Raw genomic sequence first — 20135 nt, 5'->3', positions numbered from 1 at the left:
CCCTGGCGCCTTGCTGTCCCGACCCACCATCTATCATCACCTTGGGCCTGCCTCATCACTGTGGACTCATCAGCAATCACTGGTGTGACTGGTTACCACCACAGGACCTGCTCTGCTCCTCTTGCAGGGTGGGACTACGCCATCGGGTACAGCACTGCCCTGCTGTCACCTCACCCGTCCTCTCCTACTGCTCCCCTGCACCATGAGCTCCCACAGCTGGGAGGGGGATCAGGAGCAGGAAAAAGAGCAGCCTGCTCCTGCCACAGCCCCCACAGCTTCCCAGGCTCCAGGAAGATGCAGTGCCTTGGATGCTCAAGTGCATAACCCAGGGGGTGGGTTATGCCATCTCAGCAGTGGCAGCTCTGCCTCCCATTCCCTTCACTCCCCTTCCATTTCATGGTAGCTGCAGCAAGTCGCAGCTCTGTGCAGTTCTGTGCAGAAGGAGCCAATACTACTAGAAACCATTCAAAGTACGTCCAAGCAACTACAAGTTCCTACACGTGGGCGATATTTCTCACAGTGGGCAGCTCTTTGTTGTTCCAATAGACATGATAAAGTGTTAGGTTCACCAGGGGGTACAGCTTACCCACACAGAATCACAGAATGGCTGAGGTTGGAAGGGACCTCTGAAGATCATTTAGTCCAATCCCCCTGCCGAGCAGGATCACCCAGAGCACATTGTGCAGGATGGCATCCACATGGGTTTTGAATATCTCCAGAGAAGGAGACTCCACAACCTCTCTGGGCAACCTGTCCCAGTGCTCTCTCACCCTCCCAGTAAAGAAGTGCCCCCTCATATTGAGATGGAACCTCCTGTGCTTCAGTTTGTGCCTGTTGCCTCTTGTCCTGTCACTGGGCACAACTGAAAAGAGACCGGCTCCATCCTCTCGACACCCTCCCCTCAGATATTTATATACACATTGATGAGAGGTCTCCCCTCAGTCTTCTCTTTTCCAGGCTAAACAGGCCCAGTTCTCTCAGCCTGTCCTCATATGACATGTGCTGCAGTCCCCTAATCATCTTCGTAGCCCTCCTCTGAACTCACTCCAGTAGTTCTATGTCCCTCTTGTAGGTAACTAGAGCATAGGTGATTGGCTCTCCATCCCCAGAGATTTTCAAGGACTGGCTACACAGAGCCATGGCTGACCTGATCTAGCATTGATGATGCTCTCACTTCAAGGTTCTGGGCTAATGACTTCCAAAGGTCCCTTCTGATCAACACATCTGCAATTCTGCAATTCTATGTCAAGGGGCTTGAGGTTCAAGCTGGACAAGCTGTTGTGGTGAATTCTGCATTGTTTCAGAGCACAGACATCTTCTATAAAATATCTCATATCCCTTACTGAATGGGACCCTGCTGACTTCCACGTGTGAGCTGCTGGCTGAGGATTGCGCACAGTGAGATTCTTCTCCAGCAAATGGTCTTAGCATGCATGAGGCAAATAAAAAACATCCCTGTTCTTAATTAACCTTGTCTGTGTTTTGAAGCTGACTGAAGATATCAAATAGCCCAGGACCATCGTTTGGAAAGAGCTAGTTGGAAATACATGGCCATTTGTAAAAATACCTGTTTTTAAGAAGCTATCGACAGTGGTGGTTTTTTTTTGTTTTGTTTTGTTTTTGTTTTTTTAATAGTGGGCATGAAGTAAATTTATATAACAAGCCAGATGTTCTGCAATGGGGCTTTTTAAAAATCATCCTGTCCCAAATTTTTCCATCTTACCATCTTTCGCTCCCTTGCAAAGTAAGCAGTCACACTATCACGTTACTGATTGGCAATGGCAGCAGCTGGCTGTAACCCAACCTTAGCAGCATGGGACACGGAAACAGATGGAGGAGCAAATGCTCTTTGTTTCCTCTCCTGCTTTCTAAAACAGATTGTGACTAAAAACACAGAGGAGAGGCTTCTGCCGTCTTTCCTGCTGCTGTGGCTCCCTGGTTGTCTGCAAAGCTGTGGACTGAGCTCTGGCAGGGGTTACAGCTCCCCACAGCATGGGAGAGCTCTGCCTTTTTAGAGGGGACTGGGAAGAGGGGAAGGACATCTGAGACAATGATTACAGGCCCCTGGAGGGGATTCATAATGACGTTGAGTGAGATAGCTGAACTGAGCTGAGGGCTCCCTGTGCATCGAGTCCTGTTCCTTCTGCCGTTCTGTGGCTTGGTTCTGGTGTCCAGCTGAGCCTGGGTAAACCACATCAGGTCATTAAACTGGTGATGAGCAGAGGTGAGTGGTGGTTTGCCAGGCTAGGAACCTGAACTGGATGATCAAGCCACCAATGGGACAAGTACGAGGAGGAAAGCCACACAACAGAACTGTGAGTGAGGGGAGAGAAGAGCTGGGGAGGAAGGAGGAAGTGGGAATGCCCCTTGTGAACTGTGAGATCGACCCTGCTGTCCTTGGTAGTCCTTGTCCAGAGCTAGGCAGATATGGGAAGGGAAGTCTCAGCTCCCAAGTCACTTCCTATGAGCTGAACTCTGAAGCTGTTGGTAATGAAGGTCAGGAAGAAACCCACAGCAGAGGTGTCGTGCCTTGCTTCAAGACTCCCAGGGTCTCCACCAAGGCCAGAGCATAGAGAGACCAGTGTAGGAACCTTTCTAAAAAAAGGTGCATGTCCCTGCCACCACATCAGTTACAGGTTCCCAAGGGACTTCTACTCTGTTGCTGCCCCTCACACCTCTTTGTGCCTGGTAAGAGTTCTGCTGCTTTCAGTCTGTCCCCTAAGAGTTCACCCAGCAGTTCAAATGCACAAGCTGCACTGTGGTGCTCTCTCCCACTCAGGAAACATCATGAACTGTAAAACATGATGCTGCGTGCATGGCTCAGCAGCATGAGTCCCTCCACTGGCTGCCTTGGGCTGGGAGACAGCTGCTCCGGGCAGAGGACACTGACCAGAGACGAGTGGGTGAGGCTGACAGTACAAGACTGCAACGTTGGACCCAAGCAGCAATGTGAGCAGTGGTAACACAGGTGTCCCAGCACACTTTAGCTCAGTGTTCCCTCTCCCACCAGGCTACACAGGCTGGTGGAGCCATCTGGGTTTGCTGTGGCTGATATTAGTGCCAGACAATGGCACGAATAGGTACGTGCCAAGAACTGAGCTATTTTTTTAGCCACCTGTAATTCCTAAAGCTAATCCTGCAGTCTGATGTTTTCGTTTCTTACAAGCCTTGACAAATTAATTGAATCCCCATTTCTGTGAGAAACCTGAACAGAAAGTCCCACAGTCAGAACTCCAGAGATGAGGAAAAAAGGGGATTCACAAGGTCACCAGTGCAGAGGCTCTTGCTGGCCTTGTCTCCTGGGGACATCATTCAAGCTTCAGAGTTCCTGTCAGGGGAATTGCATTATAATCTGCCTACATTTCTCAGTTTTATTCCATTATTCATGTTATTCTTCACAATCACAGACAAATTTGCTCCATTTTGTTGTTTACAGATGTCCCTCACTGATGTATCTGTAGGTTGCTATTTCTTACCATATTCTTTTGGTGAAATAATACTTTTTTTTTTAAAAATTAAAATTAAGCCCTTTTGCCCTCAGATAATATCTTGAGTTCTGCCTGCTCACTGCCTGTTTACTAATACATATTGATAACAAAATTTCCCATACTGTGTGAGAAGTGGCTTACCGCTTTTTCTTTTACCTTTTCCCATAAACTTAAGGCTTTGAGAACTAACCATGGTTCTGCCGAAGTTGACGGGAATGGCAGCAAGTTCTCTGCTCTACCTTGTATCCACAAGGAGAACTTGTTTCTAAACCAGTGGTTGCCAGTGCTGCAATGCCAAACTTCCCTGTTTGCATTTGCTGCAATGACTTTGTCAGGCACGCTTAGTTCCTCTGAGTTCCCAGGTAGGAACTGCCCAGCTTTAGGCAAACAACTTTGAAAGCTGCTCCTTGCTAGTTTTCTAAACATCTTGGATATCTACTGAGAGGATCAATTCAGCAAACAAGTTTTCGTATTTTCATTTCTCTGCTGTGCACAAAGGCTGTGTGCTGACAACTTGAACGTATGTGTTTCTGTCCGAATATCTCCATGGCTGCCCTTTGCTGTTGTCAGAGGAAACATCTGGGCTTCCTCTGAGATACTGCTCAGAGGAACACCTGATGCACACTCCGGGTAATTCCCTGTGACAGCACATCTGTAGGAGGCCATGGTCAGCCCCAGCAGGCTGCAGCAGTCCCGAAGGGCAGCCCAAAGCCCAAGCTGTCTGGCAGTTCACGGGGATGAGACAGATGAGGGCCGAGCCCAGTGATGGAGACCAGGCTCAGACACAGCCCGGTGGTGACTGGGCACAGTGACAAGACAGAGCTGAGGTCAGGCCAGGCAGTCAGTCTGTGGAGAGACCCAGGGCTGGGCATGGACATCGACATGGGCACAGGCTTACTCACTACAGCATAAGCTGCACGTTGCCCACAGGAGAGTGTCACTTGACATGGGATCTCATGGGATATGTCACAGGTTCTAAAAAAACAGATTTGCTGGAGACAACAGTGCAGCACCCCCTGGACACATGGCACTCCCAGCTTCTCCACCAGCACCAGGGCTTGCTTTCAGGTAGCTTCTATAATCATACCAAATGGAAGTAAATTGTTCCATGTTTGAGAAATTTAAACATTGGAAGGTACTGTGATGTCTCATTCTTCCATCTATGCTTAACTGCCAGGAGTCTGCAGATTAATGGATGTGCAATTTCTGAGGTGCATTCAAAAGAGTGTTGCCAGCAGGTCAAGGGAGGTGATCCTCCCCCTCTACTCAGCCCTGGTGAGGCCCACGTGGAGTATTGTGCCCAGTTCTGGGCTCCCCAATACCAGAGGGACATAGAATTACTAGAGTGAGTTCAGAGGAGGGCTACGAAGATGATTAGGGACTGCAGCACATGTCATATGAGGACAGGCTGAGAGAACTGGGCCTGTTTAGCCTGGAAAAGAGAAGACTGAGGGGAGACCTCTCATCAATGTGTATATAAATATCTGAGGGGAGGGTGTCGAGAGGATGGAGCCGGTCTCTTTTCAGTTGTGCCCAGTGACAGGACAAGAGGCAACAGGCACAAACTGAAGCACAGGAGGTTCCATCTCAATATGAGGGGGCACTTCTTTACTGGGAGGGTGAGAGAGCACTGGGACAGGTTGCCCAGAGAGGTTGTGGAGTCTCCTTCTCTGGAGATACTCAAAGCCCACCTGGATGCCATCCTGTGTAACGTGCTCTGGGTGATCCTGCTCGGTAAGGGGATTGGACTAAATGATCTTCAGAGGTCCCTTCCAACCTCAGCCATTCTGTGATTCTGTGTTATTTCACATTCATCTGCTCCTGGAGCAGCGCATGCTGGAATCATACATGAACAAATTGCTACCTGGCTTCGGGGTGGAGAAGCTGGCAGTGGTGACCCTTCCATTCCCCAAGGAAGGTCCCTGACAACTGCTGCGGAAAGAGCAGTGACCCTTCCATTTACCATTTTGATAAGTTTTGCGTGTGTAGGAAAATGCTGATTTTGTGACTAAGGGTTGAGGACAGCTAGCAAAAGCAAGGAATGAGGAGCCTACACCACTGAGCATGTGCTACAGCTGTGTTGTCCATAGTAGACATCTGGAGCGCACCTGCACCTTGGCCAGGCAGTATCAAGCAGCTTGTATCCTGGCTGCATACATCACAGGGCCTCTTAGGGCAGACGGGGCATGTTCAGCAGAAGCACTGCCGCCTGGCTGTTTACCCTCCATGAGGCTGCACAAAGCAATCCACATCCTAGAACACATCCTATATGCTGAGGGTAGGCAGGGCTGTCCCTTTTATCCCTGGTACTAAATGGCCTTCAAGACCATGGTGTCTCCAGAGGTGCTGAGCAGCTCCTCAGGGTGCTCCAGCCACGTGGAGTTCTGGTGGCCCTGACACCTGCCTGGCTGCCCGGTGACAACCTGGAATTCACCCCAGGAGTCCTACCTGGTTTGTTTGGGGCCTCCTGAGTATCTCCTCCAGCTCCTCACTGTGTGGTTGCTCAGTGGACAGGCTGCCACTGTGTAAGCTGCCAGGTCTCTGGGTCCTGCACCAGTAAGAACATGTCATTGGTATGTGCCTGCAAGCTGCCTGCGAATACAGGTGGGCATCCAAACTGTAGCACGACAAGTTATGAACTCTCAGTCTGTGCTGAGAGGTTGCAGAGTCTCTTTGATTGCTACTGCCGTGACAAGCCTCGGGGCACTCCAGCCCTCAAGAAATGGTGCTTTGTTCTTTGACCCTGGTTCCCCACATCCATTGAGCACCTCTGGGCTGCTAGAGGGCAGTGTGACTACCACACGCAGCAGAAAAGCTGCTCCTTCATACAGCGGGCTTTTGGAATCTTGAAACGACCGTAGCACTGACTGCGTGGGTCTGGGACACACCCGAACAGAAGCCAAACTTCATCTTTGGCATGTGCTATATCCTCCTCATGTGCTTAGCTGAGGAAGGAGCCATTTAGAGGAAATAGAGAAACTGGAAGAAAGAGGATGGATAGGCCAGCTTTTGGTATTCCTGATTCTGCCTGCCTTTTGCTTCTGTAGAACCTTATTTAATCTCTTGCTTATGTTGGTAAATTTGCCTGGCAATAGTTCTGGATGCCTGCAAAGGTCTTCATGAGCAGGGCAGCCAGGAATGGGCATAACTAGTGATACCACAAGAGCTTTGATGGTTATGGGCCTTGCACCAGCTGCAAAATATACTTGACACACAGCCAAGCCCAGTGTGACTTGCAGCTGTGCAAGGATGGGGCAGGCAGTGCTGCAGCAGTAAAGCCACCTTGTCATTTAATCTGACCTGTAGCACAATAGCACCGAAGCCCTTCCTGGCGATGAGGATGACTGCTTGACCACAAGGCGCTAACACAACAGGGAAGCCCACGCAGCTGCCACCAGAAGTAACACGAGCTGTTGTGACCTCCTGCAGTGCCTGTGTTCGTTTTGTCTTCTCTGCTGCACTGGGTCTGGCAGGGATGGAGTTAATTCTCTCCTAGCAGCCCATGTCATGCTGTGTTTTGGCTCTGCAACTAAAGCGGTGTTGATAACACCCTGATGTTTTAGCTATTGCTGAGCAGTGTTTGCCCAGCATCAAGGCCGTTTCTGTTTCCTAGCCTGCAGACTCAGCAAGCAGGCAGGGGGTGGGCATACAGCTGGGAGGGGACACAGGCAGGACAGCTGACCCACACAGACACTGACCATGTCATGATCAGCAGCAAAGGCTGGGAGAAAGGAGGAGGAAGGGCTTTGTGGTTATAGTGTTTGTCTTCTTGAGTACCTGTTATGCGTGCTGAGATCCTGCTTCCCAGGAAGTGGCTGGATATCCACCTGCCACGGGAAGTAGTGAATGAATTCCTTATTTTGCTTTGCTCACACGTCTAGCTTTGCTTCGCTTACTAAACTGTCTTTATCTCAGCCCATGAATTTTTCTGGCTTTTGCCCTTCTGATTCCCTCTCTCATCCTACTGCGTGGGTGGGAGTGAGCAATGGAGCTTCCGCAACACCCAGGGTCAATGCACCACATCTGCTCCGTGACACCTTTCCACGTGCTGGGGGACTTGCACGATCCTGGTCCGATGAGGTGAGCGAGCCAAGCGTTGCTCTAACTTCTACGGAACCAGGCACACCTTTGTGCTCATCACCCAGTTTCTGGACCTCGGTTTTGCCACCTTCCACCCCCGCCTTTTGCCTGAGGCGCAGGGTTCTGGGGGCCCCGCCGGGCCGGCCGCAGCTCCACTGGCGGCCGCCAGAGGGCGGCGCGGGCGGGCGGGCGGGCAGCGCAGCGCAGGGACGGGGCGCGGCGGCAGCGCCACCAACCAGGCAGTCCCACATGGTCTAGCGGTTAGGATTCCTGGTTTTCACCCAGGCGGCCCGGGTTCGACTCCCGGTGTGGGAAGGCGCAACTGTTTTTAGCCCCTCCGTGCTTATTTCATTTTTTATTTTATTTTTTTAAATCTGCAAGGTCGGTCTCACCGTCCACAGCACTGGACAAAACGAACGACTTCCGCTCCCACTCCGAACCCTCCGCAGGCTCTCACGGCAGCGTCGGTAGCACCCTGTTGTCCGTAGCAGTGTCACCGATGAGGAAACCCTTGGGACGGTGATGCCAGCACAGCCTGTCCTGCAACACCCCACACTGGAATGAGGGCAAGCCTCTCCTACGGGTCAAGCCCTGTCCCTTAACCAGGAACACTTCTGCTATGATATATCTCGCTGAAAGCTTCCCCGTGGCTTTCTGTCAGCTCTGGAGGTGAACCAACATAGGGTCAGAGCAACCATGCCCAGCACCCTGCAGAATTCGGCCACCACCTTGATAAAACACATTTTGATTTGGAATCTATGGGTTTAAGCCCTTAATTGGTTTAAATAGGTCTGTGCACTACAGAGAAATTAGATTTTCAGGAGACAAAGTTTAAAACTTTTTTGTTTCATATTCATAGGACAAAAAATCCACCCATTATTGCTTATCTCGTGCTGACTTCAGTAGGAAACCCATTCAATTTTATCTTTTCCATGTTGAAGAATTGGCCCAAACTTACTGCATATTATTAAACTAAGTTTAAATACAAATGGGCTCCGAGACAAAAACAAATGGTTTTGTGGGCTCCGAGATGAAACAGAACACTGTTACTGAAGCAAGCAGGTTTTATTTCTCAAGGACTTTCCAAGTTAAACCACTGAGTTTGAAGGTGCTTGCAAACTGTACCCAGCAACAGCAGGGGCTCGGGCCGAGCGCTGCCACAGCAGGCCAGGTCACTCATGACTAAAGTTGCACGTGGGTCTGTAGCAGCTAAAAGGCCCTCAGACACTGGCATCCCATAGCTTCCAGAAGCTGTTCCACCAGAAGAGCCAGCCATGACAGGAACGCAGACCACCTCAACTTCCTGCCCCAAATGTGACCTAGTTTACTACAATAAACAACAAGCTTGAAACATCTGATCTTTAGCACTATCCCTGACCATCACTTATTTCATCAGAGACAAGAAGAAAGAATGTCAGCAATGTAAGCACAGAGGGTGCATCCTCCTGTGCTCCCAGGCTCCAACAACACCCACAGCTCAGGGGCTTCCTAAGCTGAGCACAGCTTACACATGTTGTGTGTTTGTCACCACAGATCAATTATTTTCACTTGTTGAAAAGGCAACAAACCTTCTTCCCCTGGCCTAACATCCTTAGCAACGTTCTCACTTGTTACTGGGACTTTTAGCCTGAGGATTGACTGGGATCTTAAGAAAGGTGTTAGCTTTCTTTTACAGCAATCGTAAAGTTGTTTGATGTAAGATGTGGGTAGAAATTTAGACATTGATGTTAAATGGCTTACCTACACAGGATGCATTGTTTCTGGCAAACACTCTTTATATTCCACGAACTGTGCAGTGCATTAAGGACTTCATGAGTCAATGCAGCTTTTGGAGATAAAAGTCTAGAATACCGCTTGTGGTTACAAGGTGCTTAAAAATGAAAAATAACACTTCCCACAGCAAATACACCCGATCTGGACAATACATCAGCGTATGGCTGCAACAATGCCAAGAAAGCCTCTGCCAGCTGACAGCAGACACACGTTCTGTTGATTCAGAGACTCCAAAGTGAGAGACCATCAAAGCTGTGCATTGATCACTGGTCAGTTTCTTCTCTGGTGGATGGATGACCAGACCTACCACTGCCTTACTGCCTAAAATTGTCCTCTCACAGCCCGAGCTGGCCTTACAGGTGCCCTGCTTGTTTCCCCTCTCCTGGGTGCACTTAAGTTTGGACAGTTCCCTTCTCTTCTCCCCATCTTACAAGGTTTTCATTTTCAGTTACTTTAACTAAAAGCCCTATAAGAAAGCTTGTCCATAACCTGAATTCAAAAGGGACCACGAGGAACACTTTGGAATCCTTTCTAAAACCCAGTCGCTCAATAAGCATCCTCATGTAACTGGCATGAGCTGCTGGGCTTCTGCACAATCCACATGCACACACAAATGAAGTTCTCAGCCTGTGGGAGGGAAAACTACACAGGCACAGTGGAGAGACTCCTACAGTAATAAAATTTTATTTCCAAATGGTGCTAGCAAGGAGAGAGGCGACGCGTGACAGAAGAAAACCCAGGGGAAGTAGCAGTTGCCCCAAACATACAAAAAGACAAAGGACTGTGACAGGATGCCTCTCACAGGGAGCTTAGTACTAGACCTCCCAGGAGCGTCCTACCGGATTAAGGGCATGGGTGCTCCTGAACCACAGCCCCAAAAGAAGCTGGGACTCCAAGCCCACAGCAACCAGTACACGGCCTGCACACATACTGATGAATAAACAAAGACGGTTACATTTAACTCAAGAGGCACCTGGTACCCTCCTGACCCACCAGGTACTGCTCGGCTGCAGGGTGCCAGCGAGCCTACTCCGCTTAAAAAGAAAAAAAAAAGAAAAAAAAAAGGAAAAAAAAAGCCTCTATGAAAATCGCAAGGGCTGCCAGCAGTAGCAACTCCAACCCTTCCAGGGTTCGGAGACCCGGCAGGGACCGCAGGGTGCCGAAGAACGCCCGGGGGGCCGCGGCGCGGCAGACGCCTCCAGCAGGTGCTGAGGCGAGGGGTAAAATGGCGGCGCAGCGCTCAGCGCCCGCGGGCCACCCCCGACCTCGCGGAGCTCTCGCGAGAGCCAAGGTGAGGAAAGGGACGAGCGAACCCCCCCCCCGCCCAGGCCTCGCGAGCGGTTGAGTGACGTCTTCCGTCTGCGCTGTCTCGCGAGGCGCGGCGGGTGCGGGGCCCGGCCCGGCCCTTGGGTCTCGCGAGAGCCCCTGCGCCGGGCGCTGGGCGCCCCCGTGCCGCTCGCGGAGCCTACGAGCAGCGAGACGCGGCGGGCGCCATTTCAGGGAGCAGCCGCCGCGGCCGGAGCCGGGGCCCAGCCCGGGTCTGGGGACTGCCCGCCACGGTCGCGCCGCCCCTCGCCGCCTGCCGCCCCGCGGCTGGCTGAGCGGCGCTGTCCGCCTGACCCCCGGCTGCCCGGAGAGGGCTCCCGATCGCTCGGGCCCATCCCCCACCTTCAACGCAGCCAGCGCCGGAACCGGGAGCCGCCGCCGCCGGGCCCCGGACGCCCGAACGAGGACCGCATCTGCCCGCGGCGCAGGTAACTGCTGGGCCGGGGCCGGGCCCTGGCGCCGGAAGAGCCGCGGCCTGGCCGGGGGGGGGGGGGGTGCGCCGCGGCCCGGGCCCGCGGGCAGCCGGGAGGCCCGGGCCCCTCCCGCCGCCGTGGGCGCCTCGCCCCGGCCGGGTGGCTCCGCGCCCCGCCGCCAGGGGCTGCCGCCGCGTCCCCTGCCCGTGTCCGCCCTGCGCCTTCACGGAGCCGGAGCGGGCGGCGCCCGGCCTGCCCCCGCCCCGAGCCCCGCGGCCTGGTCGTGTGGGCTTTGGCTGTTCCTACGGCCACGTAGCGGGCGGGTCCGGCTGGCCCCGCCGCCGCCTTGTCCCTCCCCGAGTCCCCCCACGATGGCGCTGTGCGGAGTGACCAGCCCTGGCCCGCACGGGGCTCCGGCCCTGCCGTCGCTGGAGCCGGCGGCGGGGAGGAGCGGAGCTGGCCCGGGGCCCCTCAGGCGTGGGGAGCGGCGCGGGGCCGCGGATAGGGGCGAACGGCCGGGGGCGGCAGGGCCCGGGTGGCGCCGGTGGAGGCTTGGGCTGGATCGGCAGGAGAGCAAAGGTCTCCGGCCGGTGTCCCGCACGGCGGAGCCGTCAGAGCGGGGCAGGTGTAGCTGAGAACCCGAACTTGGTTTCGTTGGGGTTTGGTGCCACAGGAAGCAGGGGGAGAATTCCGGGGTGGGAACGTGTTGAGTAGAGGGATGTGTGTAGCAGAAAGCTGTGCTGTCACCTGTACAGCTGAAGTTCTTTGTAACCTTTCCTGATCTTTTCCAGAAGGCTCTTTGTAAAACAACAGTAGAGTTGTCGGTTTAGCTGTGTTGATACATAACAAGAGCTTCAAATAGGATGTAATTGCCATGTGAAATACTGACAAGATTAGTAGCAGTAAATTTCATGTCTGTTTAGGCTTTCTGTTAACCCAGAAAGATTCAAGTATAATTCATTCCTTGTTTGCTGGTTTCTTTTCTGCAGAGACATCAAGCATATAAAGGTGTGTTGTTTTTGTTTTGGAGGAAGAGGAAAGGCTTTTTAAGAACTATTTTGAGCTCCTTCAGTGTTTAATGAAAGATATTTGGAAATTACGATTTTTTTATTCATTTAAAATGCATGTACTCTTATTTGTGAGTTTTAATAGAAAACTGTGCACATCGTGATTTTTAGCTAGAGTTACAAAGTCGATAGGTCTGTTACATAAACAGAATGGATGCATTGATGAAAGTTTTGTGTTATACCAACAAAAGTGTTTTGCATTGAGTACGGAGTATATAGATTGCATAGGGTGAGAGCAAAGGTCTACCTAATCTGGTATCTTGTCTGTGATAGGGGCTAACAGCAAGTGGCCAAGAAAGAAAGAAACACAGGACAATTAGAGAGAGGAGTATCACTTAGTCATCAGCTAGTTGTGTCAAGGTCACAAGGAGGGTCTTTGTTTAATGAAAAGCCTTTTCTGTAAACTTCTGTGTATGTTTTTTTTGTTTTGTTTCGAAGGCTGCATGTGTTTTTTTTGTTTGCAACTACAACACTCTGGGACAGTGAGTTCCATGGCTGAATTCCTTGTGAATGAGGACCTTTGTTTTGAACCCACCCGAACGATAGTTCACTCACTCTTATTTGGGTGAGCACAGTAATAGTCATTCCTGATTCACTTTTTTGTGCTGTTCATGATTTGGCTCTCCCTATTTTGTCCCCCATGCTCCCCCTGGTCATTCCCCCTTCAGGATGAGGAATTACATCCCAGGTACAGCTGGATATGCTAGCTCAACTGCACGTATGGAAAAGTAGTTATGGGTGGGAGTTGCCATTGGTGAGGATTGTTTCTTGTAGAAACCAGGGTTAGGCCTGGTGCTCTTTGGTGCTCCTAAATCATACTGATGTACTTGTTCGTACCAAGTATTGGCAGAGTAGTAGTGAATTTATCCATATGTGTATATCTACAGGATTTGGAAAGCTACATGTAAATACACTGGTAAAAAGTGATACAGAGCTGTTAAATGTAAATGAAGGATAGCCGTACTTGTAAGTGATGGCACTATAGCACAAGAGGTAATAACTTGAAAATGAGGTTACTGTGCCTTATTAGTTAAGCAACTGAGTATGAACTTCAGTGCTCTGATATCGCTAAAGGATTGTGTTTTATTCTTTGATGTACTAATGGGGAAGAGTAACTTGATCCTTAAATGTAGTACAGCTCTGGTATAATAACCTCAGTTCTGAGGTTATGGGTGAACAGTTTAAAGTATCTTGGAAATTTGGAGCCATTTCATTATACTGGGCAAGTGGCTTGCAAGCATGGTTTTTACAGCAGTATGTGTAACCAAGGTGCAGGAATTAACCCAGTTTGGAAAAAAAAAAAAAAAAAATATGGCGCGCATGGAAGAAGATCCTCAATCTTGGGTTGTCTGACTCAGATCTGGAGGCCTGGCCTTAGTTTTAGAAAGGAAAAGAATGAAGCTGTTCTAGTAGGAGGTGAGAGGATGTTGAGTCTCTACTTCTCTACAGAGATCTCCGGGAGGCTCTTACTAGTGTACCCGCATAGGGAAAGAGAATCTAATGTCAATGGGATTCAGAGTATAATAAACACAAAATGATATTAAGAAGTTGAAGTTGAAAAGTAGTCTGAGGTGACAGGTATTACAGGGCATGGTGTTTTTTTTTTTTTAAACATGAAATTCAAGACTGGATGGATCTTGTGTATGCTTTTGTTAATGCTTGAATCACAGGTTTCTTCTGTGGCCTGCACTGTGCAGGAGGTCAGATTTCTTAAAGGAAATCTAAGTCTTCAGACTAGTAAGTGTGATGGTAGCAAATGCAAGGAAACTGTAAACAGGTTTGCCTGAACATTTGTTCTTTACGTGTCTCTCTTGGGTAGTCCTTTGGTCAGGCTCTAGTATGTCTTAAGATGTCCACTAGACCCACGTTTCTGCATCGTAAATTATCCTTGCTCTTTGTTTTGGAAGAAACAGGTGGAATACCTCAGGGGTTTCTACTTGCTAATTGTGTTTGATAGCATTTTTGTTGTTCACAGCTGTAATTGGTTGGTGCTTTGTGTCACATTCTTTAACATCTCACTGGGCAAGCTTCATTCCAGTTCCTGTTGGAAATGTCTTCGGAGACAATGCCGTGTGAATTTGTGCTGATGCAGTGATGGCCTGTTAAGCAGAGGCTTTTGGAATATAAAGCACAAAGGTGTTTACCCTCTCAGCTGGATTTTACTTTTTCTTTCAGGTGTCCTGAAAAATGGCTGATGATATTGATATTGAAGCAATGCTTGAAGCTCCTTACAAGAAGGTGAGAAAAATGTGCCGGTGAGGTCCTGCTTACCTTAATTTAGCATTATACATGAAACTACTGCTGAACTGTAAACTAACATCCCTGGAGCCCTCATGATTTATCTTACTGGAGATGCATTACATGTAACTTGCAAGTAAATATATGCTGTTAATGTAATTATATTGTGCAGTAGTTTCACTTCAGCGTGATGAATAAATGCCCATCTATCTCTCTTTGTAGACTTGCCTAACGATATCTCACCTCTACTCCCATGAATTCACCTTTGATTCCAGTGTGAACTGTCAATCATAAGGTAGTAATTGAGTGACGTATCGCTGTACCGTGGTCCCCTAGGTTTAAAAACAAAACAAAAACCAACCAACCAAACAAAAAACAACCAACCCAAAAACAAAAAACCCAAACAAATAAACCAAAAAAAAAGAAAACCAAGAAATCAAAAACCTCTCCTAAAATTGCCAGGTCCAGTTTGGTATAGCAACAAGGTGAATGCAGTGGTTTGGGAAAACAGCAGGGTTCCAAGAATAACCTTTTCACCAGTCCCATGGCAAGTAAATATTTGAACGGTCTGCTCAGTGCAAGAAGAGTGAGACTTGCTCTTAATGCAGAAGACTGGTGATGGTTAATCTTTTAACAGAGCAGGTGGAAATCAATTGCTGAGTGGACGAATTTACCTAAATTCTTGGATCCCTGAATAGAACATTCTTAGCAAGTAAAAGACAGTATCACAGTCTGCGGTGTCATTTAAAAAAAAAAAAAAAAGCTCTTGTATTCTTCTGTCCTAGTTGTTCAATTAGGAAATGTCAATTTTGATGCAAATTTTTTTATTGATTAGTGTAGTGACGTCTCTTACCCAAACCAGCAGTGAATGAATACTGTCTTTTTTGTTTTTCACCAAATGGTAGTAAAGTGTTAACATCATGCATGCTTTAGCACTGGTTTCACAAGTAATGTATATAAAGTTTAAGCCATTTAGTAATTGTTCTTCTGATGTAACCATTGTGATTAAATTGTAAAGCAAGTTTATAAACTATATAGCAGCTATTGTTAGCCTATTCTGCAGTGTTTCTTACAACCATCTCATGAATTTTGGATGAGCATTTGTAAGTTTTAAATGGTATATTTAGTTTATGTAATACTTAGTAGTTACATAAAATCTTGAAGAGTAATTTGTAAATTGTTATGTTAAAATTCTTGTGTCCTGGTTTAACATGGATATTTTCCATGTAAACAGGTATGGAAATAGGGAATGTTTAGGCTGGACTGGTGGATTATTGATGACTTTCTTGGGAGTCGACGTTACTAAAGCAGTGTGAATCCCTGTTTGCTTCAGGGCGAGATGTGTGACAGAGGTGGCATCAAGCTCTTACAACCCTTCAACGAAAATGAGTGAAGATCTCGGGAATGGCATCGGTCACAGGAAATCGATAGTGGCTGGCTGCTAGCATAGCCACTGGGGCTTAGGCAGAGATATAGCCTTGGTGCTGATCTGAGGGGCACGCAAACCTTAAACTTCCTCTTACATTTTATAGAAATAACTTTTAACCACTTGAGTGCTGAATTCTACAGGATAACTTAGTCTCTAAACCATGTAAGGAAGTATCTACAATTTAATATACACTTTTAAATGATGTAAGTTTTGCATTTTATAATTGTATGACTTAAAATTAAGCAGCAAAGTGGTTAAACATGGCTACCTAAATTATCTAAATCTTTCCACATTAAACTGTAAACAAGTAATTTAGTATTAAAATTTTTGTTTTGTATTTTCTTATTCCTATTCCCATTACCCTTTGACCACTTGAAATGTTTCCGCTTCGTCCTCACGATGTTCTTCTATCAACCCTGCTTAGGATGAGAACAAATTGAGCAGTGCCAATGGCCACGAAGAACGAAGCAAGAAGTAAGTATTTTCCCATACTTTGCTTTTGGGGGAGGGAACTGTTTTTTCTAAAAAAAAACAAAAACAAAAAAAACACAAACTTTTGAATGCATGTCATTAATGTACAAGGAAATAAATTGGAATAGCTTGATATTTGCATTTACTGCAGTTGCAGAAATTATGAAATTTTCTTCTTTTACAAATATAGTTACACCCTTGTCAGTGATGTCATCAAATCTGTGGAAACACTTATTGTTTTAGCATCAGATAAAAATACAGACTTGGTAGGTTCAGCATGATTCATCTCTTGATTCTTTTTTGTTTGTTTTAGCAGTGCAGTGAAGTTTGCACTTTAAGAATTATTTGGTGTGAAATTTTAAGCAATTTAGAACAGTCCAAACCATTTAAAGATGCCGTTGCTTTCTTGAAAGGTTTAGTCGCAGAATCACAGAATATTAAGGATTGGAAGGGACCTTGAAAGATCATCTAGTCCAATCCCCTGCTGGAGCAGGAACACCTAGATCAGGTCACACGGGAACGCGTCCAAGCGGGTTTTGAAATTCTCCAGAGGAGACTCCACAACCCCCCTGGGCAGCCTGTTCCAGTGCTCTGTCACCCTCAATGTGAAAAAGTTTTGTCTCATATTTAAGTGGAACCTCCTATGTTCCAGCTTGCACCCATTGCCCCTTGTCCTGTCATTGGATGTTACTGAGAAGAGCCTGGCTCCATCCTCCTGACACTCACCCTTTACATATTTATAGGCATTAATGAGGTCACCCCTCAGTCTCCTCCAAGCTAAAGAGACCCAGCTCCCTCAGCCTCTCCCCGTAAGGGAGATGTTTCACTCCCTTAATCATCCTCGTGGCTCTGAGCTGGGCTCTCTCAAGCAGTTCCCTGTCCTTGAACTGAGGGGTCCAGAGCTGGACGCAATATTCCAGATGTGGTCTCACCAGGGCAGAGTGGGGGGGGAGAACCTCTCTCGACCTACTAACCACAGCCCTTCTGATACACCCCAGGAGGCCACCGGCCTTCTTGGCCACAAGGGCACAGGGCTGGCTCATGGTCATCCGGCTGTCCACCAGGACCCCCAGGTCCCTCACCCCTTTGCTGCTTTGCAGCAGGGCAGTCCCCAGCTTATACCGGTGTCTGGGGTTGTTCTTGCCCAGACACAGGACTCTACACTTGCCCTCTTTATACTTCATGAAGTTTCTCCCCACCCAATTCTCCAACCTCTCCAGGTCCTGCTGGATGGCAACAAAGCCTTCTGGTGTGTCAGCCACTCCTCCCAGTTTAGTGTCATCAGCAAACTTGCTGCGTTGTTTCACACTCGTTTCCCTCCCCTCCCCTATATTCTCACTACTGTTCACATTCCCAATTGAGTATTTAGTCCTTGATTTATTAATTTGTGTAACAGCTGTTTTAAGTGTTTTCTTTATTTGTAATCCAGTTTTTTTTAAATCACACTAAAACTTTTTTAAGGAACCAGACTATATGCACACATTCCTTAGGAAGCATTTCTGAAGTGTGCCATTCTTAACTGGTCAGTGACTTAATTCCAGGGTTGGAATACCAACATCAGACTTATGCTGTGAACATCGTTCTCATGTTAAATACTGAGACCCCCTGGAACCCCGTCAAAATCAGCTCCTACCAATATTTTTGTTTGGAATTTTTATCACTTCAGAATGCGTATATAGCTGACATGCAAAAGCCTGCTTTTGTTTAAATGACTAGCCCCAAAATATAAACTGAGATCAAAAGAAAAATAGTGTTTCCCGAATTTTGGAATTGGTTCTGACCTGGGTTTGTGGTAGATGAGGTGAATGCTAGAATGTATTTCAGCTCGTAGCCTCTCGGAGATTAAAGTGATGGCATTTGTTTTCTTTGTGTCCACAGTTCCATTTTCAGCTTGGTCCTGTGCACTCTGAGTTTGTTTTTAATTGAGACAAAGAGTAAATTAAGTTCAGGTCAAAAAAGGTTACATCATTCTGAAACAGAAGAAAGTTCAGGTGCTTTGATACTGTTAGTCTTGTAGTCTGTTTTGTGTGCAGTTTCACCTTTCAGCTTTCCTGATAGTACCCATGTGCGTGTTCAAAAATGTTGATCCTGTGGTGTACCCTTGTTTCGGTTTTGGAGTAATTACTAACTTACTGTATTGCAGTTGTGTGATGTGTGGAGCTTTTTGTTCCAGAGTTGTGATTTTTCTAATGCTGTTTTTCACTTAAATCTTGAAAAAATAAACAACAACATTTTGTAAATGCCAAACATCAACAGCTAAAAATGAACATTACATACAGATGAACATTAATTTCAGCTTTCAGCAATAGTGATCAAGTAATACTACATTTATGTTAGATTCTTAATCCCTTTAGTTTCTCTACAATTTTACTATGTGTCTGTACTGTCTATCCAATTTAATTATGTTTGAAAGGCAGAACACAAATCTTTTTGAGAATCTTGGCTGTTAGGAGCCTAGCATGCAAACAAGGTTCAACTCACAGTGGGATAGTGAATGGCTGGTTACTTCTTACTGAAGTCTAGCTGTAATTACTAGTTATGGTGTTGCTCAGTATATTGAGCTACAGATAGAGTACATTGAGCTCCAGGTGGTATTTTGGGGAACTGTGATGATATGAGAGTAGATGATTGAACTTCTTTGCTCAGAGGTTGGTGAGGCACTGAAACAGGTTGCCCAGAGAAATTGTGGATGCCCCATCCCTGGGTGTGTTCACGGCCAGATTAGATGAGGCCCTGGCCAACCTGATCTAGTGGGTGGTGTCCCTGTCTATGCCACAGGGGTTGGAGCTAGATGTACTTTAAGGTCCCTTCCAACCCAAGCCATTCTGTGATTTAAGGAGATAATGGTAAGTGGTGGATCTTAGGAGAGAGACTACACCTCTAACGCTGTCCTATATTATATTACAGTAGGAAGTGCGGTTAAGTGACAGTGATGCAGATCATTCCAATTGTCAGGGTGGTGTCAAAAGGATTCTGAGTACTGGGTTTTGATGCTGCAATTTCTCTGTACAAAAGTAACAGAGAAACTATTAGGGTGTTGTGAAGGAATCAACAAGTATTGAAACACCTGAATATTTCACTTTATTATGGCCATCTTCTAGTTCTTAAAACCAAATGACCAAATCACAAAGTTTCTCTTGAGGGATAATTACTAAGACAGTTGTAGTGGGGCTTCCTAGGTAGAGATTAGAGAACAAAAGCTGCTAATGATGATAGGGCTCAGTTATATGTGGGAACTGAGAGATTTTTACTGTAGTAACTGAACCTAACTAGGAGTCGTAGTTTATAGATGGCAATAGAAAGTAAGAGCAAAGAACTTTCTTTTGAAGAAGAGGTGGGGGTACATGCAAAGACTTTAGGTGTATGACTGACCACTTTAGAAAAAAGATTTTGTATGTAAACAGAAGGCGTAAAAGCAGGGGGTAAAATAAGTAGCAAAAAAAGTTTTGAATTTCAAAAGGGTTGCAGCAAATTTGAGTATTCCCAAAGCTTAGTTGGATGGTCTAAAGTAATTGCTTGATTGTCTGTTTGAAGTGGATTACACATATGTAGATATCTTAAAAAAAAAAAAAAAAAAAAAAAGTGGGAGATGGTAAATTTTTGCAGGCTGAGACTGAGATAGGAAAAAAAAAATCCACGGATAATCCAAATGTACTATGCAAGAATGAAACAGTGGCTCATTGATTCTCAAATATGAGATACAATTGACTTAAAGGTATGCACCAAACCTGTAAGAGCCACAGATGTAGAAAAGCAAGTGGCTTAGCAAGGAGTGGAGTAGCAAGTAGGAATCTTAAAGCAGAAGCGAAACTCCTAGGCAGCATGTTAAAATTGGTGGCAGATAGTATCA

The 20135-nt window shown here is 47.2% G+C and overlaps 1 protein-coding gene and 1 non-coding gene across 4 annotated transcripts in view; both read left to right on the top strand.

Moving 5' to 3' along the window:
* The first annotated feature begins 7811 nt into the window (after window positions 1-7811).
* On the top strand, window positions 7812-7883 carry TRNAE-UUC (transfer RNA glutamic acid (anticodon UUC)). The gene has a single exon. It is a non-coding gene; the product is annotated as a tRNA-Glu (tRNA).
* A 2842-nt stretch (window positions 7884-10725) lies between these two features.
* Window positions 10726-20135, top strand: part of RBM39 (RNA binding motif protein 39) — a 33883-nt gene continuing 24473 nt past the window's right edge. The window contains exons 1-4 of one of the 3 annotated variants that reach the window (XM_035548261.2): window positions 11082-11095; window positions 14323-14385; window positions 14608-14680; window positions 16239-16288. Coding sequence is in view for 2 of the 3 variants with exons in the window: in XM_035548259.2 (XP_035404152.1) it covers window positions 14335-14385; window positions 16239-16288 (101 nt within the window). In the remaining variant the exon portion in view is untranslated. Of the gene's footprint in view, window positions 11096-14322; window positions 14386-14607; window positions 14681-16238; window positions 16289-20135 lie in introns of all 3 variants that reach the window. The other 2 variants (XM_035548259.2, XM_035548260.2) reach the window with 2 other exon arrangements.

Source organism: Cygnus atratus, chromosome 16 (genome assembly GCF_013377495.2).
Source record: "Cygnus atratus isolate AKBS03 ecotype Queensland, Australia chromosome 16, CAtr_DNAZoo_HiC_assembly, whole genome shotgun sequence".
Lineage (NCBI taxonomy): Eukaryota > Metazoa > Chordata > Aves > Anseriformes > Anatidae > Cygnus > Cygnus atratus.
The sequence above is the reverse complement of the archived record's forward strand: the minus strand, read 5'-3'. Positions and strand labels throughout refer to the sequence as shown.